General features: G+C 40.2%; 2 protein-coding genes across 2 annotated transcripts in view; one reads left to right on the forward strand and one right to left on the reverse strand.

Annotated features, from left to right (window-relative positions):
- SHC4 (SHC adaptor protein 4) overlaps nucleotides 1–24,691 on the reverse strand; it is a 138,449-nt gene that overhangs the window by 37,236 nt on the left and 76,522 nt on the right. The window contains exons 5-8 of the mRNA XM_026518439.4: nucleotides 17,859–17,912; nucleotides 13,755–13,806; nucleotides 3,922–4,045; nucleotides 2,213–2,384 (exon numbers count right to left, since the gene is read on the reverse strand). Of these exons, the coding sequence (XP_026374224.1) occupies nucleotides 2,213–2,384; nucleotides 3,922–4,045; nucleotides 13,755–13,806; nucleotides 17,859–17,912 (402 nt within the window). The remainder of the gene's footprint in view (nucleotides 1–2,212; nucleotides 2,385–3,921; nucleotides 4,046–13,754; nucleotides 13,807–17,858; nucleotides 17,913–24,691) is intronic.
- On the forward strand, nucleotides 21,671–23,518 carry EID1 (EP300 interacting inhibitor of differentiation 1). Its single transcript, XM_026518438.4, has one exon. The coding sequence runs from the start codon at nucleotides 21,859–21,861 to the stop codon at nucleotides 22,432–22,434; it is 576 nt and encodes a 191-aa protein (XP_026374223.2). The 5' UTR covers nucleotides 21,671–21,858; the 3' UTR covers nucleotides 22,435–23,518.

Here is a 24,691-nt window from a genome sequence, read left to right on the forward strand (position 1 = left end):
ATTGGGGACAAGGAAGGGGTTTTCAGAATTACCTGGGCAAGTGAAGACCAGAATTTAGAAAGGTGCAATAGGAATGGGGGAGATTGGGTAGATTCAAAAGATTTCATGGTAGAACCCTAGGTCCTGAAGACTGAGTTGATATGGAGCCCAAAGTGTGAGAAAAACAAAAGACTGCAGATTAATGAAAGAATTGAAGTGCCATTAATAAACGTGAGTAAATCAGTAGAGGAATCTGGTCTGGAGTCAAGGAGAAAATGGTGAGTTCACTCTTAACACAAGCAATGTAATGCTTATGGTATTATAACTGGAGAGATAGGTAATGGCTGAAAACAGAGAAGCTGGAGGAGTGTGTACACAGATGGCATGCCAGAGGAGAAACCGAGGGCAAGACCAAAGACAGAGAGAGGGTGGTAAGGGCAGAGGCTTAATTTGCAGGGGAGGAAGTGGAAGAAAATAAGGTATAAAAAGAGAAGATGTTATAGCAGCATTATCAACAATAGCCAAACTATGGAGAAAGCCCAAATGTTCACCGTCTGATAGAATGGATAGAGAAGATGTGGCGCACGTGCACACAATGGAATATTACTCAGCCATCAAAAAGAATGAAATCTTCCCATTTGCAATGATGTGGATGGAGCTAGAGTGTATGATGTCAAGTGAAATAAGTCAGTCAGAGAAAGACAAATACCATATGATCTCACTCATGTGTGGAATTTAAGAAAGAAATCAGATGAGCATATGGGAAGGTAGCGGGGGAGGAAGAAAAGAGGAAAATAAGCCATAAATGACTTCTAATGGCAGAGAACATACTGAAGGTTGATGGAGGGAGGTGGGGGGGATGGGCTAGATGGGTACTGGGTGTTAAGGAGGGCGCTTGTCGTGATGAGCACTGGGTGTTGTATGTAAGTGATGGATCACTGAATTCTAGCCCAGAAACCAATATTGCACTACATGTTAACTAACAAAATTTAAATTTAAAAAAAGATACTAAAAAAAAAAAAGAAAATGTAACTTACTTTGAAATATACCAAAAATAAGATGTGTTGATGGATGATAGACAGCTACATAAGATGACAGGGCAAATCTAGTGAAATGTTAATTCTAGTTAATTGTAGACTCTAGGGGCACCTGGTGGTTCAGTCGTTAAGCGTCTGCCTTTGGCTCAGGGCATGATCCCGGAGTCCTGGGATCGAGGCCCGCATCGGGCTCCTCCGCTGGGAGCCTGCTTCTTCCTCTCCCACTCCCCCTGCTTGTGTTCCCTCTCTCGCTGCCTGTCTCTCTCTGTCAAATAAATAAATAAAATCTTAAAAAAAAATTGTAGACTCTAGATGGTGAGTGTATGAGTGTTCACTGTATAATTCTTTCAGTTTTTCCGTATGTTTGAAAACATTCATAAAATATTGGAAAACATGAAAAAATGAAAAAAAGCAGCAACTAGAGGTGAGGGATAAGAATGAGACAACAGAACTGCTTTAGAAGATAACAGAAGAGGTCTAAAAAAAAAAAGGAAGAGGCAGCCTACAGGTACCAAATTTTGTAGACAGATTCAGAATATTGGAGAAGAAAATTTAATTAGCAATTAAACCATCGGTGACCAAAACACCACCAGTGACCACTGTAAAGGTCATTCCTATCAAGTTGTCAAGCAGAATTCAGATCTTAGAAATGTAGTGCTGCTGTGAAAACTGGGACAGAGACAACGTTTTCTAGAAGGTTGTGGGTAAAAGGAAGATGAGAATGAGGTGAGACATTATGAGTTGGTCGGAGGAGTCCAAATTTGCAGACGGAAGAGAGATAACTGGTAGACAAAGAGAAAATAAGATCGAGACAGGGGTTGAAGGACAGAACCAAGGCAGAGGGTTGGAAGGAGGGGATGGGATCAGGTGCTCAGGGGCAGGATTGCCTGTGGAGGCAGCTACGGACAAGCAGCAAGAACACAGAACGACTGGAGATGGGAAGGGTGATGTTGAGCGTCACATGTTGGCCCGCCCTGGTCCTCCCAGAGAAGGGAGATGTGAAGTCATCCACGTAGCCGAGGTCAGGGATTCGGAGTAAAAATGATCTAGTGTAGGCTCCAACAGTGATTCATTCTCTGGCTCTGTATCGAGGGAGAAGATTCTTTCTCTAAACTAGCACTTGGAAACTCTCAAACTCTCTAGAGGCAAGGACAGAATCACATCGCTAAGTTCCGGTAACAATAAAACTCACTTACCAAATAGCACAACTTCTCACACCGTATGGGGCAGTAAGCCATTTGCTCTGTGGCTTGGACTTTGATCCGCACGTCAGAAACACCACCTGTTGGTGGCTGCTTCCCAGGGATTTCGTTGTAGTACTCGTGGTCTTCTCTTTCCTCAGTGGGACCATCAACGGGCATCTCCTCACTGTAAGGGAAAAAAGAATCCCCAAGAGGCTTGGCGGGAATTCAAATGCTGCAGGGGAGGCAGAGGGATCAGAACCATGCAAACCATCCTGCAAAACTTCGCAGTCATGTTTTAAGTTTATAGCTGCTCTTAAATGATGTCAAACATCTGGATGGAAGCAACCAGATGGTTGAGTTGCTTAGCTTTCCATAGACAATTAAAGTAGGCTGAGCCAACAAAAAGTGCCAAGGGTGATGCTTTTGTGTCTCCTCCCAATGATTAAGAAACACACACACACACATCCATATACATGCATATGAACTCTCTGAATGTAAGTTATTTTTGCCAGGAGGGTATAAAAATAAAGTTTTCCTGAGTATCTTCAGCACGCTTTGACTGTACCATTTAGGAAATGTTTTGCTAAAAAAAAAATTACATATTGGGCAGAGGGCCTGATCCAGTTTATTAAACCAAGATGAAAAAAATAAGAGCTCTGGCCAGCTATCTTGTCTGCACAAATCTGGAGGAGTATACGGGATTCATAAAGAAATATTAGAACCATATGTGGCAAGTGGGTAGATTTATGTAAACATGCATTGTTTTAAAAATTGAAACAGGACACACACACACACAAAAAAAAAAAACCAAACAGCTTTTCTTCCAAATTGGAATTAGTAAAAGTTTCCTTTGAAAAAGAATAAATCAAGTCCTTTTGAATTGAACTGATTCCACTAACAACCCACACAATTTTGTTGGGTTCATTACATGTCAACAAAATGATAGCACTAAGATGTAAGTGTGATCCTGGGAAAAATTCAACATCGAGGCCTCCTAGTAACCCCCCCTCCTTTGCTATTCCAGAACACCTTATAAAAGGAGATCTCCAAACCCAGTGTTTGCTGATACACAAAATAACTAATTGGGAGAGGAGTGCATTTAAAAGTGGCCAAGAGTGGGTTTTGTCTCTCGGCTGTGAATTCTACAAGCCAGAGGCCTCACTGCACTCCGTACATGCTAGAGTCTGTCGGGCCTGAAGGGCTCAGCTCTCCTTACGGACTCTCCATGCCTCAGATGGAACAACCTGATCCTTGGGTCGCATCACCTTCCAGCCCTCCCACACGTTAGCTGGAGCGCCTCTATTCACATTGCAAACCAGCAAACTAATTCCTGCTATAGACATTTAATTCTTAGTATTTTGCTCTTCATTCTTGATTTTTTTTTTTTAGTAGTATGCAAGGGATCTGGGACTGAAACAATTCTGAGAAATGTATTCATGTCTGTTATTTTGATACTACTTAATTCATAGCTCTGTATGATAGCAGAAAAACGGGGCATACCCTTTCTTACTTTGAGCGTCTCCTTTAATTTTGATACAAAGCAAGAAGAAATATCTGGACAAATATAAATGGAAGAAAAGTAGAAAATGCCATTACGCGTTTGTACTGAAACTGCCTATTTGTAAGAAAAGAAATGACTCATTTTGTTAGTTTGAAAATTCATTTTAAAATAAAACAAAATAAATACAGTAAGTCAAATAATTAGAGAATGCTTGGCTGACCTTTCACAAGAAGTATTCAAAGAAGGATTTTTCAAATACTGTTTAAACCGGAGTTCAAAAGCCTGCCCTATGGTGCTTATGACATCTTGGGCCATCCCGCTGCGGCATTCCAGTATGTGACAGGCTGCAGGGGGACGCACAAAAACAAACAAAAACACTGTAATAAATTCTCAGCAAGAAGAGGTTATATAAAGTTAAAATACTTCCAGAACACGAACTTTGAATTGAGTAAAAGGGAGCAGGTTTACAAGCTCTCTTCAGCTCTCAAGTGGCAGAAAAGAGTATCTCCCATCTCATACGCATCAAAGAGAAGAAACATTCATATTTTACATTTAAATATCTCAGAACATGGACAAATCGTGGTCTCAAGACAGGTTTTTCGGGCCCACGTTTTTGTAAAACCAGACTGATCTTAACCAATAACATGACTGGTATTCAATGTTAGTTCTAGAATTCAGTACGGGAGATGCTGAGGGCAGCAATCTGACAGGAAGATGAGGCTCGTACTGTCGTCTTTGCGTGGTATTTCGTCTTTGCAAAACTATAACTTTCCAAACCTCCCCCTGCCCCTCACACCCCTGCTCCCCCTCAAAGTGGGGAATGAGCTGCTGGTGAAGATAAGAGCTTTATAATACCTTTGCCCTGACATTGCTACCATAAAGCAGTGATGGTGTGGTAATCCCTGTCTTCAAAATCCTACTGAAGAACTCTCTCCATCAAGCATCAGAAAGAAGATTAAGAAAACAAGATTTTGTGACGATGACCAGAAGATATTAAAATTTTTATTAGATACTTTCTCTGAGAAGCAGCTACTGGGAAGGGGGAAATTTGCACAAGTAATTTAAAGAAATAAATCATGAAGGGTGCAGCTGACAGAATATCACAAACGAACAAATCTGCCGCTGCTACGTGAAACTAGGAGCTGATGTTCAGGGACTGTAAGTTCACCTCCCACCAGATGGAGTATCATTCTTGCTTTGGTGAGAGGATGGGGTCCTACTTAGGGCCTTGCAAGATGAAGACTGAATTGAAATGCAAGTGTCATAAGGACAGCTTAGATAGAGTCCTAAGGATAACTTTAATATGGAGGCAGTAAGTCCCAGGAGAAATAAAATTTTTAAAAAATACATTGGTTTGTATAGCTTGAAGAATGGGGCGATGAGAAAAAGCTCTGCTAACAGTTACATATATACAAAAATGCTGTAAAAATTGCTAGCTATTCTTTAAGAATAGAAAGGCTTAAGCGAGTACATGAGCGATTAGAGTAGATGCCCGGGAAGCTTCATGGACCTCGGGAACTGTGAAACCACCGCTGGGACACACTACTAAAAGGGACCTCAGGAGAGGAGAGAGAGCTGTCTTTATAGAATGATTTAACTGCGCTGACTTGGAAGCGTGATTTTATGCTTGCATTGTCCCGGAAAGGATTTTGTATCTATTTAGAGTTAAAGGCAATTCATTTACATCTGATAGAATTTGCAGAGCCTGTACCAGTACGGAATAGCAGAACCTAAAAGTGTTTCTTTTCTTAGCCTTATGTTAATACTTATCTCAAGGAATCTCAGATGATTCTCATTCCAGAACTAACTTGACATCATTTAAAGGATTTAAATATGATATGATGCCTCCGTACCACAGTTGGTTGAGCGTCTGACTTTTGGTTTCAGCTCAGCTCATGATGTTGGGGTCATGAGATCGAGCCTCCTGTCAAGCACCAAGGTCGGGCTCCGTACTGAGCTCGAGCCTGCTTGGGATTCTCTCTCCCTCTCCCCCTCCTGCTTGTGCTTGCTCTCTAAAATTAATAAATAAAGTTTTTTAAAAAATAATAAAGGATTTAAAAGAAATTTTTAAAAGGCATGTGTTTGTGTGTATGTGTCTGTGGGGGGGAGGGCATGATTTTACTGAATCAAACAATGCTGAGGTGTCAAATCTCTAGAAAATTTATCATTACCATTTCTTATAAGGTTGTCCCTTTAAAGAAGCAACTTGGATCCTGATATAGACTTAGGAGCTAATTCTAGTTTCAAAACCCAATTAAGAATGTCTATAAATGTATATCCTTTCTACAAAAGGAAAATGTTTGCTGAATCTTTAAACTGTAATTTTAAATTGCTCTTTTTCTCTGCAGTAGCTTCACACATGACCAACACATAGGTGTTTTAAAAATTGTGTTGATTGAATACATATTGGTTTTCCTGAATTGCATCAATAATTCTAGTGTGAGAAGTTGTCTTCAATTGCATTGAAGTGACACCTGCAGTGAGCCCCATAATGAGGCAGGTTCTTGCAGACATTGAGTAGTACGAATCACTGCTTGCTGCTCTTGGAGATATCCTTTTTTTTTTTTTTAAAGATTTTATTTATTTATTCGACAGAGATAGAGACAGCCAGCGAGAGAGGGAACACAAGCAGGGGGAGTGGGAGAGGAAGAAGCAGGCTCATAGCAGAAGAGCCTGATGTGGGGCTCGATCCCATAACGCCGGGATCATGCCCTGAGCTGAAGGCAGACGCTTAACCGCTGTGCCACCCAGGCGCCCCTCTTGGAGATATCCTTAAACCTACAAAGTGCCCTTGGAAAGTGCCCTCCAGTTGAGCAAAGAGAAGTTGTATTACCTTATGATAAGAAAAGGCAATTCACTTGAATTCCTTTGTTTTTCATCTCATAAATTTCTGGCCCAATTAAAAATAAACTCAAGATCAGAAATCCTATCAAAATACAGAAAATGATTTTTTAAATTTTATTTTTTCTTAGGTTCAAGAAGATGAAGATAAGGAAGATATTGAGAGAGACAGGAAATTCAAACATGTACGAACACACGTACACATGAAGGAAAATGAGAGTATCTTCCTTTAAAGGGATGAGATAACAAGAACACCTGAAAAAACTCCATGGAACGATTCAAGTTCAAATTCCAATTATGCCCCAATCTGTGTGACCCTGAACAAGTCACTTGGCAGTAATATCCTCACCTGCCGAGACAGGCCTTGGTGATCTCTGATGTCCCTTGTTGCTTTATAGAGATCCTAAGCTCCCTCTGTCACAGCAGCATAAGCCTTCTGAGGAACAGGCATGTGGGTTCTTGTGGCACACGGGTACTCAGGAAGGAAGGAAACAACCAAACCCACCACATCGTCTCACATACTTCTAAAATGTTTTCACTTCTCTCAACTCTTCTGATTCTGATGCTCTGAGCATTTGGTCCTGTTCTTGGGCCGATGCTACCAACATGCTCTGCTCTGCTTGAGATAACCTCATGACTGCCATCTTAGTCTTGTGGGAAGATTGAATAGAAAACAAACAGCAGGGGCGCCTGGGTGGCGCAGTCGTTAAGCGTCTGCCTTCAGCTCAGGGCGTGATCCCAGCATTCCGGGATCAAGTCCCACATCGGGCTCCTCCGCTGGGAGCCTGCTTCTTCCTCTCCCACTCCCCTGCTGTGTTCCCTCTCTCGCTGGCTGTCTCTCTGTCACATAAATAAATTTTTAAAAATCTTAAAAAAAAAAAAAGAATAGCAGTGCCCGTCACCATGAAAGGAATGACACTGGGCAAAAAGGCTGACCCTGGACAGATATCCTGTGCAGCCTCCCTGCCTTCAGTGAACACACATAGTGCTGCTGTTGCTATTCACAGACATGCTGCTCTGTAAAAACTGTCTTGGTTCCTTCTGAGGTTGGTCATGGGCCAGAGTACAGACGGGCTTTGAATCACATACAAATATGCCCAATTCCCAGGGTTGGACCCATCTGTAAAAGCTTGGATAAGCAGACAGGTTGGCCAAGAATTGACCATTAGCTAAATTAAAGAATTTAATTAAAGAATTTAGCTAATGGGAAGAAAGAAAGACAAGCATATAAAAAGTCCCAATTGCTAAAAAAGAATGTGGCTTTCCAATGATATGGTAACTTTGCATGGAGGCCTGAGATGGACTCAGATGCAAATATGGGTTCTTTTCATTCCATCTATAGCCAGACAGACCCATAACTCTACCTTTGGGTATCAAGTACTGTATTAAGGAGGATTTTTAAAAATCTTAGATTCATATTCTTCAATTTTTTTCATTTGGTTTCCTAATTGGATATTCATGGACAAGAGGCTGAGAACTATCATTAGAGGATAAAAGGCCCTTCTTTACTAGCTTAATATTTATTTTTAATATAACTAGACCAGGGTTTTTTGTTTTTTGGGTTTTTTTTTTGGTTTTGTTTCTGGTTTTTGTCTTTTTAATAAACTAGAAATTCAAAACTGCAGCATCTCAGGTCAACCACCAGATGGCGCTGTCGTACTGAAGCAAGGAGTCCTACACTACCAGGAAAAAACCAGCCCCAAGAAGCAAGCTAGCAGTCAGTCTATAGTTAACTGATGTCACCAGGGCAGTTGTGCATAGATTTTATAACCACAACCATAAATATAAATAAATAGGTTAATTTAAATTGTTTTTACAGTCTTTTTGAAAAATTTTTTTAACTTTCTTCAGAGACTCAGAACCATGAGCTTCCTGTACCCAGGTAAACTGGGGCCTCTTCACATACTGGATTCAGAGAAAATATTTAAACCTTCCTGGACTACTACACATCTGGAGTGAGAGGTGAAGAGAATACGGATTTCCTATTCACAGCAATTACAGGGGCAAGCCGTATTAGTCACTAAGTAAACTCAAAACATTCTTAGGGTAACTTACCTTTTCTACAGAAAAGGCCTTTTATAAAATGCGGAGTTCACCAAAAGGTCCTAGCCAAGATGGAAAAAAGCCACCACAGCCCTGACTTGAATATACTTATGCTAAAAGTGAATCAAACAAATAAGAGGAAGTGGGAACATTCAGGAGTCTTAGCATGGAGCCTGGGTTTCCTCTGACTGTGGGTTATGCTCTCCTCATCCCTGGGGTCTGCCTTCCTCCTGCCCTTTACTCTGACCACTGATACTGTGCTGGGGTGGGGGGTGGGGGGGTGGGGGCGGGGGGGGGGCGGACAATGGCCTGTTAACTGCCCGACTAAAAGGCATTTTCCCCCTTCATTTCCCCTAACTCCTTTTCAGGATGTGGCATTCTGAGGTGTCTTATTCTGGGATGACTTCTCCCAGAGAAATGTGCTCTTTCTCCTTCTTAGATGATTTTCTCTTCCCCCTGACCACTCCTCTGGCTCTTTACTGTCTCCTCTGACTTCTTCTACTCCCTGAGACCCTCAGCCCTCTCCTTTCCAGGTTCCTCCTTCGGTGGTCTTGCTTACTCTTAGGGCTATGAGTTACAGTTTTTCCAAATGTGCACCTGAAGGCCTGGTCTCTATCTCTCTGTCTCCCCTATCCCCCACACTCCTATCCCCCCATCCCTTCCTCCCCCACTTCCCCTTCCCCTCTTTTTCCCCCTCCCCCACCCTGAGCCTCTCCTGCCTGAACATTCCCCTCAGATGAACCAAACTCACTAGCTAATTCTATAACATCTTCTTTCTGGTTTCACTATTTTCTTTCTTTATTCAAGGATTTAGAACATTTTTTTCTTTTTACAAATATAATAAATATTCACTGTAGGATTTTTAGAAAATAAAAAGGCACCAAGAAAAAAAAATTATGCAAGTCTCACCACCCAAAGATAACTGCTATTAATATTTTGGCATCTTTTTCTTTCCAATCTTTTTTTCTAAGTATATCTACCTCCAAAAAAATTACCTGGGGTCATATTATGCACATAGTTTCACAATCTGCTTTTTCACTTAACAACATCGTCAACGTTTTCCCCATGTCATTATTTATTCTTCTGTAACACTAGTTTTAAATTGCTGCATAGTAGTAGACGCTATGGATTCATTTACATAATTTGTTATTTATGAATACTGAAATTGTGTTGTCTATTATATAAATAATATACGACAATAATCTTTATTCCTTCATCTTTGTGCGTGTCCTAATTATTTCCTTAGAAGTTAAATTGCTGGTTCAAAAGTATTTACCTTTTTAAGTCTTTGGATGCAAACTGTCAACTTATTCTCCAAAACACTTGGTTCCACACTCCTACTGGCATTGTTAACAATAACTACTACTTTTAAACCTCATTTTACCTTTTGTCAATATTTGATATTTGACGAAGAAATGCGGTATCGAATGATAATTTGATTGCTAACAAGGTAGCTAGTAAACTTGTACAATTTCTTAAATGTTTCTTGGTGCCTTGCAATGTTCTTTCGTAAAGGTGTGCTGAGGACCTGGGAGTTCATTCACTTGCTTATTAGCTGACTGAGCTTAGGAAAACAATCTCCCTTTTCTCGATGCCCATGTTTGTTTTTATAATAAAGGAATAAATTAATACCGACCGCAGAGGGTTGCTGTAAGGATGAAATGAGACAATGCCTGCCATGTGGTGAGCATGTAATCAATGATAGATTTTTTTCCCCGTTTCTCTAATGGATTGTCTTTTTCCCAATTTGTAATAATCCCTGTTTCTTTAATGACAACACTACTCCATATCACACAGGGTAATAATAATAATTGCTACCGTTTATCATATACTTACTACGAGCCACATATTGAGATATTTGCATTGTATATAATATCTCATTAAGTCCTCAGGAACATCTAATTTCAATTTCTTCAACAACCTTCCTATCTAAATTGTTGCCAAGTTCCATTAGATTACAGATGTGTCCAAACTGTTCCTTCCTTCCCCCAGCGTAATGTAAACAGTACCATTCCTGCCTGGGACTAATGAGATGTCCTCCAAATTGGACTCTACAATTCCAGACTGTTTTCTGCCATATGGTATCACTTTCACAGATACAAATGCCAGAAAATTTATCATTTTGTAATTTCAGTAAAATGGCAGAAGCCAGCATAATTGCTATAAAGCTCAAAATCTTCAATGGCTCCCAGTGACCTTTTGGTCAGCATTCAAAGCCCTCTACAATCTGTTTCTGGCCTAGCTTTTCAGCCATGGCTCCCCTACTTCTATTCCTTCCCTTTTCTTCAACCCCACCTTTACACACACACTCACACACCACCCAAACACAAGGCCCTAAGCTCTCATTACAGGGCTCTTGCAACGAGGCCTAGATTCATTTCTCCCATGAATCCTGACTAAGCACCTGCTGTGTCCCACACGCTGTTGTCCTGGCCTCCCTCCTTCTCCATGCACCTCCAATACGCTGCGTTTCTCTCTCCCACTAAATGATGAGCCCAGGCTGGCCAGGAATTGTTTGTCCTCCACAATGATTAGCTCAGCCCCTTTCATATTAGCATGTAATTCATAATTATTTGTGGGCTTGAAAGCTGTGTCAGCACCTCTGTGCACAAATTAAAGCCCAGGGACTCAGGTGAGGGGAAGGGATTTGACACTAGAGGGGTGTGCAAGCAGGGGCTATACTGACAACAGAGTGGCTTCTCACAGAAGTTTCTGTAACTAAGATAAATAAGAAAGGGAAGGGGGAGACTAGAAAAGGAGCTATAAGGATGAGGAGATGCTAACTTTTAATCCAGGAAAATTACCCTGCTTCTTTTTTTTTTTTTTTTTTTTTTTTTTAAGATTTTATTTATTTATGTGACAGAGAGACAGCCAGCGAGAGAGGGAACACAGCAGGCGAGTGAGAGAGGAAGAAGCAGGCTCCCAGCGGAGGAGCCCGATGTGGGACTCGATCCCGGAACGCCGGGATCACGCCCTGAGCCGAAGGCAGACGCTTTAACGACTGCGCTACCCAGGTGCCCTGCTTCTTTTTTTTTTTTTAAGATTTATTTATTTTAGAGAGAGTGCACAGGGGGAGGGGCAAAAGGAGAGGGAGAGAGAGAGAGAATCTCAAGCAGACTCCCCACTGAGCATGGAGCCTGATGCAGATCTCATGACCCTGAGATCATGACCTGAGCCGAAATCAAGAGTCGGATGCTTTAATGGACTGAGCCAGCCAGGCACCCGGAAAATTACCCTATGCTTGTAAATCATCTTCTAGGTAGACCCATCTCCCCTTTAGAGAAGAAAGCGTGCAATTGGCCTCAGTCTTTGAACTCACCACCGTTCACAGAAGAGCAATGACATGCCTGCGCTAGTCCGTGACAGATGGCCAAGTTACCAAACATCTAGACTTCCTGATCTATTCGTTCTTCCTTTCACCCTATCCTTTCAGGTTGAGAGAAAAGGCTTTGTGGTTCAGAGCCCTTCCCCAAAATAGCCTGCAGTTATTCTTTTGGGAAACTCAGGCTTAATTAAAAGAGGTTGCTCTCTTCTGGTGTCTTTCGTTGTGTTCCATTCCTACACCCCCACTCCCCTTCACTAGTCCCTGTCTCTCCTACTCATCGTTGGTGGTTAGCCATTCTTCATCGTACGGTTTACAATGAGTCAGTTTCAATGGAGTATTGCTTAGATCTCGTCACCTGTTTCTTCTTTTCCATCTCACTGAGGCATTGAAGCATTTGCTGAGCATTTACCACGTGCCCGGTCCTGTGTGAGCAGCTGGTCCTCATCATTTCCTTTTTGACTATCATAATAGCTTCCAAACAGATCTCCCTGCCTTAAGTTTCTCTCTGAATCGACCATATTCCCAAATCAATCTTCCCAAAGCTCTGCTTTGCGAAAAGCATTCTCTACCCATTTGCTCAAAGATCAAGTCCCTACTTATCAGCTCTACCCTATCTGCCCTCCGGATGTCTTTTAGGCTTTTTTTCTCCATACCCAATCTGCATCCTAGTAAATATATTCTATTCCTTTGCCCCCAACATGCCATATACACTTCCACCTCTTTGTTTTATAGCTCTTTGAATTTCCTAATTCTACATCACGTGTATTCAATAAATGTGTTGGGGCAAACTCTATCCCTGGGGTGGCAGAAGATGCTGCCCTAATAGGTTCTGGTTAAAGAGAAGAAGCAACCTAAGACTCAACCCTAATAGGAGTCTGAATGTCCCAGAATCAGGGATGAGAAGCAACACTAACCATGTCTGTCTAAAGAGGTCCAATGACCTAAGAAACTTCAGGCCCTTATTCCAAAGTTTCACTGGGAAATGAGTGTACTTAGGCAACCTTGCTAAATCCTGGGATGAGAGATCCAATCAACTTACTCTTCCATTCACTGAGACACTCAGCAAAGTAGTTATTTTTATTGCAACACCTATGTGCCTGGCCTTTTGATGAGTGCTTTGGAAACAACAGTGAATAAGGTAAACAGGCTCCTGCCCTCATGGAGCTTTCAATAGGAAGGACAGATGTGAAACACATCAACAAATGAGTAAATAAAATAACAAAAATGTGGGCTAAGTGTTACTAAGAAGAGAAATAAAGTAATATGATGCAGCAGGGTGGGATATCCTACTGGAGACAGGAGGTGCTATCAGTCAAAGAAGAAGATCTCTCTGAAGAAGAGACATTCAAGCTGAGATCCAAGAATGAGAAGAAGCCAAACACTCAAAGTGACATGCCAGACTCTTTGAACAACAAATGCACAGGCTCAGCACACACACACACACACACACACACACACACACAAACACACTTGCAGAGACCGACGCAGGCCAATCGTCTCACTGGCCTGGGTTCTGTGTAATTCATTCATTCATTGGGGATGTGGCAGCCAGCCTCTTCTATTATCACCAGAACAGCTTCTCTTTTGATTATACAAATAGATAATAAGCCTTTTGGTATAAGGGTCCCTCAAATGACTGGGATTTAAATCCCAACTATATATTTTTTCTACTTTGCTCTGCTAGCAGGGCTATTTATTTCCAATGCAAATTCACATAATATTTCTAGAACCCAATACAGCACTCTAGTGATCCTCATCACTCTGCATATTGGAGAGAACTGCTTCTTACTTTTTAAGGGGCTATATACCAGCTCTTAAGAAAATCTAGAAATTTCTTTCCATACCTCGTTGATTAACTGGATCTTTAGCTACGTAGGCAACATAGTCTGTAGTATCCTATAAAAAAAAAAAGGAAAATTATTGCATTTAAAATGAATGGATTGTACTGTTGAAAGATAAGAGTACACTTAGGACACGATACTGAGATAAGGACTTAAATACAAATGTTTCTTCTTAAAGAGAAAAGAAAAGCATCCTAGGAGAGAACATAAACACAAACTGCATAGTTTAGCCATTGTGGAGTCCACAGCCTCTGTCCCTTGGAGAGAGAAGTTGAAAATTAAAAATTTAGAGGCAGATTTAGTGATATTTATTCACCAAGAATAAAAAGGAATCTAGATAGGGAATATGTTAGGACATACATTCTTTAAAAATGGTTAGGAACCACGACCATCTCCTGTGTTGAAAGGTGAAATACCAGGGTTTATGCCATCACAAAAGAGTCATAAACCAGGAGGTGGTGCCATGATTTCCCAGTTGTCCAAAGAGACACCATCTATGTCGGAAAATAAGTCAATTACAGAGACACATTGGGTTTTGTGGTTGTTAGCTTGCTTGTGTGCGATGCAAGGTAACTTAAGAAACAACAAAACAAAAAACACAAAGCATTTACTTGATCAATATCTAGAAAGGAAAAATCATTTTTGAAAAAGAGAACCCACGAAAAATCTAAGGAGTTCAAAAAGGTGTGTGGCTGACTTTGTAAAAACAAACAAAAAGCCACTTGGTAATATTCTGACTTTTACTGAAACAGTAAACTGATGAGTGATAAGATTTTAATAATTAAAGATGCTTTTTGTTATCTCAGTTCTCAGGGAAAAAAAATACACACAATGCCATTTGCAGATTAGAAGTATGACTCTCCAGAGGGAAGATGCAATCAACTGGCAGGAAATAAAAGCCCAGCATAATACCCTCAAGGACAATCACTTAATAACCCACAGGGAAACATGCGGGAAGCGATCTCGGGGTCAGCATAACTTGTCTTCAGTTATTTTAAAAAATAACAAGCACCTAAATAAATTTATCTTATGCTAATAGATAAAAGGTTTGAAATATCTTGTAAATAAATAAGGTCAGATCTATGAGCTTTGTTTCACATGAATTTAGAAGCAAAGCCACAAGTGCTGGGGGCTTGGCTGCTATTTATAAAGTCGTAGAGACGGCAGGATGCCAACAACGCTGTCTGGTGCGTTAGATGATGGGAAAGAGGCTGTGGGACCTCATTCTCCAAACAGTCTCCAATGGTCTTGTAGTTCTAAAATCCTATAACTGGAAATATCTGGGAGAATCTAAAAAATGTTAAAAGCAAGCCACAAAGAATGGAAAAAATATAAGAAAATATATTTGTGACATACTTGTAATGCCTTTTTATAAAGGAGAACGTATATAAAGATAAAGAAGCATTACCAAGAACTGTCTTCAGGGCTGACAGGAGGAAGACAAGTAAATTGTCTTCAAGAAGAGAGTAAAGGTAAGGGTGAGCAAAGGTCAAGAGGTAAAGAACAGTCAGTATTTCTTAAATGTGGAAGGAAATCTGGTAGAAAGAAAGGTACGACACTGGGCCATGGAGACTTTTCGCATCTTACACCCAGGTAGCTGTGAAGTTGTAAATGATCTCAGGGAGTGTCCTAAACAAAGCTAGGGCCCCGTGCTAGCAATAGTGGTGACAGCTATCTCCCATCACACTGTGCCAGGCACAGTGCTAGCAGCTTACGTGCATCAATTCACTTCATTCTCACTACGCTGTGAGGCAAGGGTGATCATTCCCCATTTTATAGATGAGGACCCCGAAGCTAGGAGAGGTTAAGTAAGTCAAGTCTCACTGACTCCAAAGCCTGGCATTTCATCTGGGGGACCTGAAGGCCAATGTTTGTGGTCACTCCAGTTTTCTGTTTTAATTTAAATAGCAGGCTTTCTGCCCCAGCTGTAGAGAGCACAGGGATCCCACTCAAATCGGTAGGTACAAACTTCCCCACAGCGCTACAAATTCTTTACCATTTGCTTTTGGTAAGGGCAGTGCTTTGGCGGGTTGAAAGTTAAAGAATTCAAAGCACGTGAAGACAATCTAAAGAGAATTAGGGTTCTGGAGAACTGTGATAGACCTCATGCGGGCTTGCCTAGGGTAAATGATGATTTGCATATGGACGCTAAAATGACAGCAACCCTTGGAACCTGAAAGGGAAATTTAGGGCAAACACCTATAATTATTTTTTGACACTTCACTTATAGAGCTCATTACTTGAATGATTTAAGGAAAGTATTCGAGTTCCTTTATGGATGACTAAGCTATAATGGGTTAGGAAGAGAAGAGACAATGCTGGCCTTTTCAGGCTGGACTCAGTCAACTCTCTCTGCTACAAAACATATCCCTTTATTGTCACTGTCCAGGCCAGATGACGAGGCTGGCTGGGAGTTCAGGTTCAGTACTGGGCCCACAATGCCGCTGCTACGTGCTAGGCATCTCGCATGCCCCCTGTTTGCTAATGAATCCACAATTAGCCATCTGCAGAATCTCTGGGGAAGACAGAGACCTCTTAAAATCTGGTTTATGTATTAATTAAATGGTAGCACCATGGAACTAATATATATTCATTTGAAAATAACTATACCCAAAATTGAAAAAGGAGAAAGTACAGAAGCCAAAAGGGAAAATTAAGTGTCCATTAATAAAAGAAAAAAAAAACACAATGATTTGAGGTCCTATAAATACTGCTTTTCTTCCATATGCTTCAAATAAGTTCTGAAGACAGGCTGTTTAGGTCTGACATGTTTGAATATTTTGAGTCACTGGTAGCTAAGGTGAAGACAAGTAATTATTGAAATGCTTCAAAGAATAGGGTAACTTAAATAGCACTTAACTATATATTTCATACGCAAAAAAGTTACACCAACAACCAACTGAAGAAAGTTGCTTACTTTAGATGCCAGTAAGGGAAGTGATGATTACAACAGAGTAACTTCAGAACTTTATTTCCTTTTAGGATAGACAATAATTTTTCCTTTTTAATATTTAGCATAGAGGTCAAAACTTTGCAGTGACATCAGCCGCCAGATTTAGTTTCTACTACTGTTCCATACCTTTCTTAGATTTCTGAGCTATATGTCCTATCATTTATGACCCTCCATTTGATTGCTCAATTGAAAGTGAGAAACTAAATATGGTGGATAGAAAAGAAACAACTATTATCCTGGATTGTATTCCCTCATTTCTGAAGGATACAATCTTTAATAATAAATACTCAGCAGGAAAAAAGGTAATACATTGTCAGTAAGAACAAGGTCTACATTTGCTCCCCATATGTTTTCTTGAGCTTACTGACGTTCAATCCTTATGAAAATCAAACTAAGTTTCTATATGTTTGCAGGGAGAAGAAAAATATCACAATATCATGGAGCTGCAAAATCGTCCTTCTACTCCCTCAGTTCAAACATGTGTTTCTTGGTCAGTCACAGGCTTCCTAATTTCAATGTCTCTCTCTCCTTTCACTCTGGTTCAGAAGTGATGGAGTAGGGAGTCAGGGAACGACCCTCCAGTCTGTGAAGTAGGCTTGGAGAGCGAGCACTTGCTCAGTCTCCCACAATTCATGGGAAATGAACACCCTGTGGCCTCTAGGGAGGAAGAAACGGCAGCTCTCTCCTGCTAGCTAAGTGTTCCCTCCATGGGCTTCTGCAAACCTGGTTGCTCATTTTAGATTAGATTTAGTTGCCTTGGTTGACAGCCAGAAAGGCAACTAGGCTTCCCCTCGTATGCCAAATCCAATTGCTTAATAGGATCTGCCTGGAACTCTGTGTTAAGAAGAATGCCAAGGGAGGACTGGCAACACATATATGACATATTTGTTTTTCATGACTTAGATGGTACCTACAAGAAGAGTCTCAGATGGTAACTCCATGACTCACAATATAACAGAATATTATTAGTTCATCTATTACTAATCCAAATATTTTAAAAATCAGTAATAGAAAATATTTTGTCAAAGCCAGATCTTTGTACATAGCTATTCACAATTGTAATAAAACATTGGAAAAGATATGTAGTGGCTAACATGCTTTACATGGAAGGTCTTTTAACTCTTTTAAAAAGACTTTCATGGGTCCATACTTACAGGATCCCCTCCAGAGGCAAATGAAATAGACTGCATATGATGATTTGCAATAATCTGTAAAACACAAACAGGTTAAGCATGTATGATGCTACAAATTAATTATGCCTAGTTACATACAATCTAACAGAAACAGACATACAGTTGTGTTTTGTTTTTGTCTGCTCAGCATCCCTTTGGAAACTACTCCATCCCCATTCTGTAATAGTCTCATGAGGTTCAAGTAGGTTTGACATGCCTGTCTCACTGCCCCTCTCCTTATGGCTGGATGCGCGCTCCAGGCTTAGCCCATCAGAAAACACCATCCCTCTGGATAAAACAAAGCCAATCAATATCATGAGGAGGAACTGAAATGGATAATAGGAAAGAATGCACCTCCCTCTGCCATTAAGGGCCTTAGTTTAAGTCCAAGGCTTCTGGGAGCCATCTTTTGCTGACATGTGGGAAAAGCCTGATGGAAAAATGAAGCTTTCCCTCTGGAGAATATCAGAGCTGAGAGTTAAAAAAATAAATAAATCTGGTGGTTAACATTTAGTCCATCACTTCAACCAATACATTTCCCCCCTTTCTCTTTATCTTTTTATGCATTTTTTCTATTTTATTTATTTTTATATAAGCTAATTTGAATTGGGTTTCAGTCATTTACCACCAAAAGCATATTAAGGCCCTAATATTAAGATTTTCAGTTTGAAGTAGACTATTCAAGTGGACTGCATTGGTTAGCCAGGAAGACGATCTCTTTCACTGAAGAGTTTAGGCCTGCTTGTTTGGAAACCACAGTGTAATGACCAATTTACAGAGAAGTATTTGTCATACTGTTTTGAAGGTTCATTGAAATACCAACTGTGCATCAATTGGCTAATCTCACCTTCAGAATTGTTTAACCTAATCTATATATGGTTCTGTTACATAAGATGGCCAAGCAATTCTACTCTTAGATGTATTCCAATGGAATTGTGTAAATACATGCACCAAAGATCTTCTCAAGAAAGATAACTACTGCCCTGTTTGTAATAGCCCCAAACTGGAAACAACCCCAAAGATGATCACTGTGGTGGTCAATCAAACAATGGACTACTATGTAGCAAAGAACATATTTCTTGGGCAAAAGAAGCTAGACATACACGGCATGGTTTAATTTCTATAAAGTTCAAAAACAGGGAAAAATATTTTATTCTGTTTGAAATCAGGATGGTGGCGATAGTGTGGCAAAGGAACAGAAAGCAAATGGTTTTCTGGGATCCTGCAAATGGTGTTTCTCGATCTGGGTAGTGATTACACAAATATGCCCATTTTGTAATAACCAAGCTGCAGACTTAGAACTTGTGCACTTTTCTATATTTATGTTTTCTATATTTATATTTCAGTTAAAAGCGATTACTAAAAACAAATCAATACACAAAGATCAACTGTCATTGCCACATACCAGCAATAGCTAATCAGATACTGTATTGTGCTGAGGGGTATATTTTACAAGAGTACCTAAGTATAAAACTAGTATGACTCATGTAAGGCTTTTTAAAAAACTTTATTGAAGGGTATAAATAAGACACAAACAAGCAGAAAGATATATATCACTTCTATGGATGAGAAGACAATATTGTAAAGATGTGAATTCTCCCCCAAATTAATCTGTAAATTCCACGCAACTCCAATAAAAATTCCACCTATGTCATTCGGGTAACATTTCAAGCTACTTCTAAAATTCACATGGAAGAACAAATGTGCAAAGAGCTAAGGCAATTTTTTCAATAACAAAGAGAGAAGATTCTCCTTACCAGCAAGACCTACTATAAAACTGTAGAAATTCATTTGAATACAAAGTCTAAAAACAAACTCACACATTCATTGTCTTTTAGTCTATGACAAATGTGGCACCAAACAGCCAACAAAAGGACAGTGATTAAATTAGTGGAGTTGACTGAATTAGCTGAATATATGTTAAAAAATATATAAATAAATCCTGTCCTCATAGTATTTCCAGAAATAAATGTCTTATCCATAAAAGATCTATCCAAATATTAGAAGACAAATAAAAAATCATGCTCGTGATCTGTGAAGTAGGAAAATCCATCTTAATAGAAAGAAAAAGACATATAGAAAAAAAAACCCTTCAGCCTCAGAGGGGAGGGGGTTGGGGGAATGGGATAGACCGGTGATGGGTAGTAAGGAGGGCACGTATAGCATGGTGCACTGGGTGTTATACGCAACTAATGAATCATCGAGCCTTACATCGGAAACCGGGGATGTACTGTATGGTGACTAACATAATATAATAAAAAAACATTAAAAAAAAAAAACCTTCAATTTGATTACAGGAAAACTCATTTTAAAACTTTTGTATATATATATATATAAAAAAAAAGACCCCTGAAACGGGACAAATAACAACAGGGAGGGAGAATATATTTGCAACATGTAAAACAAAGTATTCATATAGTTTGTAAGAAATTCCTACAAATCAATAACAAAAAGAAATAAACGAAAAATAAGACCAGCTAATTTTCTTAAGTAACACAAATGTTCAATAAACATATTGAAAAACACTCAATCTCCAAGAAATCAAGGCTATGGAAAATAAAACAGGATATCATTAAATTGATAAAACTGCTCAACAAAACCATGTGTGGCAAGGATATCCTCAAACACTGCTGAGGAGAGCTTCAATTTGTGCAGCAATCTTGGAGAGCAGTTTGACACTATGTATTAAAACTCAAGTATGCATACCCTACAATTATGCCTTTCCACTTCTAGGTTGTTTATTCTAGAGAAACATTGGCGCATATGGATGTCATTTACCCATTACCCATAGTTACCCATTTACCCACACCCATAATATCGAAAAATCAGAAATTATTTGTGCATAGTTAGATCAACTATAGTATAGCTATACGCATGAAATGCTACGGGGAAAAAAAAAAGATTCGTCTATGTATACTAACAAAGCTAAATCTTCAAGACATTGCTGAGGGGTTTTTTGTTTTGTAATTTGAAGACAGTTATGTAAGACATGCCAAAAAAAAAAAAAAAAAAAAACTCACAACTACAAACCCACACACAAAATGCGATTTTTCCTGAGGACGTAAAGATCCATATAAATGCAAAGGAAAAGGATTTAAAGAATACACACCAACTTGATAATAGAGGGAAGTTACCTCCTGCGAAAATAAATGGAACCAAGTACTTCTTCAGCATGTATTTTTTTTAAGAAGATAGATAATATGGGGGCGTCTGGGTAGCGCAGTCCTTAAGCGTCTGCCTTTGGCTCAAGGCGTGATCCCGGCATTCTAGGATCAAGCCCCACATCAGGCTCCTCGCCTGGTAGCCTGCTTCTTCCTCTCCTACTCCCCCTGCCCGTGTTCCCTCTCTCGCTGGCTGTATCTCTGTCAAGTAAATAAATAAATAAATAAAATCTAAAAAAAAGAAGATAGGTAATATGTTTATTTGTGAATTTAACTTTTTTTAAAATGGGAAAAACAGAAGAACTGAATGGATCAGTTCTTAGAATGTTCATCTGTGGCTTGGAACATTGTGTGATTTGGAGGTGTGGATTTAGAAGTCCTAAGAGCATAGATAAAAGGTACTTAAAACCCTGGAACAAACGCGATTGCCTGGGGTGGGAGGATGAGGAGCGGGAGGAGAGAGCGGGAGGGGGAAGGAGCGGGGAGTGGGATTAAACGTTGTTACAGAGGCCAAGTAAAGTATTTTCAAGTTTACAGCATCATAAACAGCGGAACGGTTAAGCAAAGTGGAGATTAAGTAACTCTCTTAAACGCAGTGCCTAGCTACGGAGTTTGAAAGGACCGAAACCCGGACCACAGGTGCCTGCGGCAAAGTGAGCAGCTCCCGCCCGAGGGGGACGCCAAACCGGAGGCGGTGTTTGGGGGTCGCGCAAACGCACAGGGTCACGCAAGCGCACGCCGTTTGCGCACGCGCAGAACCGCTCAGCCGCGTAGCTCCGATTTTGCAAAAACGTCTTGCGAGAGGTTGAGCTGCTTGTACAATGTCGGAAATGAACGAGCTGTCCGAGCTCTATGAAGAAAGCAATGACCTGCAGATGGATGTGATGCCTGGCGAGGGTGACCTTCCACAGATGGAGGTAGGCAGCGGGAGCCGGGAGCCATCCCTGAATCCCTCCCGCAACGGGGCCCCGCCACAGCTCGAGGAGGAAGGCCCAATGGAGGAGGAGGCGGCCCAGCCAATGGCGGAGCCGCAGGGGGAACGAGGCCTTGCTAACCGGCCCAACCCTGGGGAGCAGCCAGGCCAGCTCGCGGGCCCAGACTTCGAGAGCGAGGACGAGGGCGAGGAATTTGATGACTGGGAGGACGACTATGATTATCCGGAAGAGGAGCAGCTGAGTGGGGCAGGCTACAGAGTATCAGCGGCCCTTGAAGAAGCCAACAAGATGTTTCTGAGAACATCCAGAGCAAGGGAAGCAGCCCTGGATGGCGGGTTTCAAATGCATTATGAGAAGACCCCGTTTGATCAGTTGGCTTTTATCGAAGAGCTTTTTTCACTTATGGTTGTCAATCGCCTGACCGAAGAACTCGGCTGTGATGAGATTATTGATAGAGAGTAATTAAATGCTGTTAGAAGAGGAGGAAACTACTTGAGGAGAGACCCAACATTCCACTGTCTTTGGGGTTCATTCCAGATCTTACCGTGCCAATGAAAAATTTGATCTTCAAAAAAAAATTTTTGTTGTTTTGCAGAATAGAATAGGGCAGTGACTGCACAGTTATGAAAAAGAATTGTTAAGAAGAAAAAACATCTTAGGACTGTGGAAATCGGAAATCTGTTTTCAGGAATGTTCCTGAAACACCTGTGGCTTTGACTTTGTTATCGATCCAGATTATTTTCCTTGCATTGGGGAAAATACCTTTCACATTTCACTGTAAGGAATGGTTTTGCAAGAATAAGTTATGACCAAGACAGACTACCAGTACAAGACAAGTTACATGAGAAAATGTAACTAATACATCCAATTGAGGACACAAGATATCAGAATCATTTGGACTGAAAGCCTACTGAAAGAACTCTGAAGATTCCACTTTGTGGTCTATTCAAGCCAGTGATCAAAGGCTAAATGTTTAGAGTAAAATAAATTGGGTATTCTTAAGTATCCCCAAAAGATAAGCAAACCCAAAAAGAAAGATGTATCTCGTGTGCTGTATCTCAAAATACGTTTCTAGAGCATATGAAATTTTGTTTGTATATGTATCTCGATCATTTATAAAGCTACTGTGATCTATAATTCAAGAAAATTAGTTGTCTTACCATTTTTAAAACGCAAAAATTAAGACATCCATAATAAAATTTCAAATTTAGACATTAAAGTGTGTGTGAAAGTAAACAAACTATTTCCAATACTCTTACCCACTAGAGAAATTGTTTTACTTGCTCTGTTTTTCGTTTAACTTTACAGGTGAAAGACTTTGGTTGAACTTCATAACATCGGAACTGTTAAAGTGAAAATGTCAAGTAAAAGGAAAGCCCTACATCTAAAAAAAGACTGAACAATTATGCCCTCAACCTTTAAAAGTTTTAAACCTGCCCAGAAATCCACCTCAGTATCTGAAGTTTCCCTCTGTCTCCTCCTCTAATTAAGCTTGTTATTGGTTATGCACCAGCATTCAAGATAATAAAGTTTCTTGTTCTGTGTATTTTGTTTGGCCAATAGTATTGTTCACATACTTTATCTAAACACTACTTTTTGTTGTATTGCACTATTTTATCTTACTATCGAAACCACTTTATGATTTAAATTTAACCACTATTTATAAGGGAAGGTGCTCCACCTTCAAATACCTGATTTATAAATTAACTTGTGTATATTAAACTCAGCAAGTTCCTGTAAAAGAATTTGGCAGCCTGAGAAAACCTGTCCTATTAGTGAGAATGTTGCTGTGGTTACTAAGATTCTGAAATTGTATAAAAATAATAATGTCGGAAAGCTATGCCCAGTAAAACAGTGTATCTGTAGGTCTGATGATCAATAAAAAGGTACCATCTGCTCCTTAGGGCAGTAAAGGACACATCCAATACACCACAATTCAGCCTTATTTATGTTACAGTCATCTCGTCTGTTAGTTTAGGGAGGGAGGTTCTTTTCTGTAAAGTAGAGGACTGACAACGGTAATCATAACTAAATAGTAGCTTGGTGAGGAGGAGGATAGATGGGGAAATAATAGGAGGCGAGATATTAGCACTTAACCATCTTAATTCCTGCCTCTCCCATGCCTCACTTCCACTGCATTTTCAAACAGCTTATAGCTGCAGCTAGATGAGTCTGCATAGATAATTGCTTGTATGATGTGAATTAACTGAATTTGGGGGTGGGGCGTAGGATGCCAGGACACCAGTAACTGACCAGTTGCATGTACCTCCAGATAAAGATGTCAGGAAATAGAAAAAACTGGTCTTCAAACCAGAAAGTGTGATTAGGTTCCTCCTCGGGACTGAGTAGAGAGCAAGAGGAGAGCAAAAGAAAACCACTCCCTGTTGGGTTGGAAGGCTCGTTTTGGGGAGAAAGACCTGGACTCCACAATGGACCCTTCTTGATGGTTGGCTCATTGGTCTTGGAAAAATAGGCAGTAATCTGAGAGATCACTGAAATTAATACTTGTTTGTATTTACTGAAGATAGAACATGGTAGCATTTTAACACCCCCTTTAAAAGTGTAAAATCACTCATATCTTAAAGGTTGAAGTTAACACATATTGGAACCAGCCTACTTGGTTCAAATCTGGGTTAATGGGAACTAAAGAAAGGAGTTCTAGAGAGATTCTGGTCCTTATTTTGTGAACAGGGGAGAGGGTGGGGATGTGGTATGGAAG

The sequence above is a fragment of the Ursus arctos genome, unplaced genomic scaffold, assembly GCF_023065955.2.
Source record: "Ursus arctos isolate Adak ecotype North America unplaced genomic scaffold, UrsArc2.0 scaffold_36, whole genome shotgun sequence".
Lineage (NCBI taxonomy): Eukaryota > Metazoa > Chordata > Mammalia > Carnivora > Ursidae > Ursus > Ursus arctos.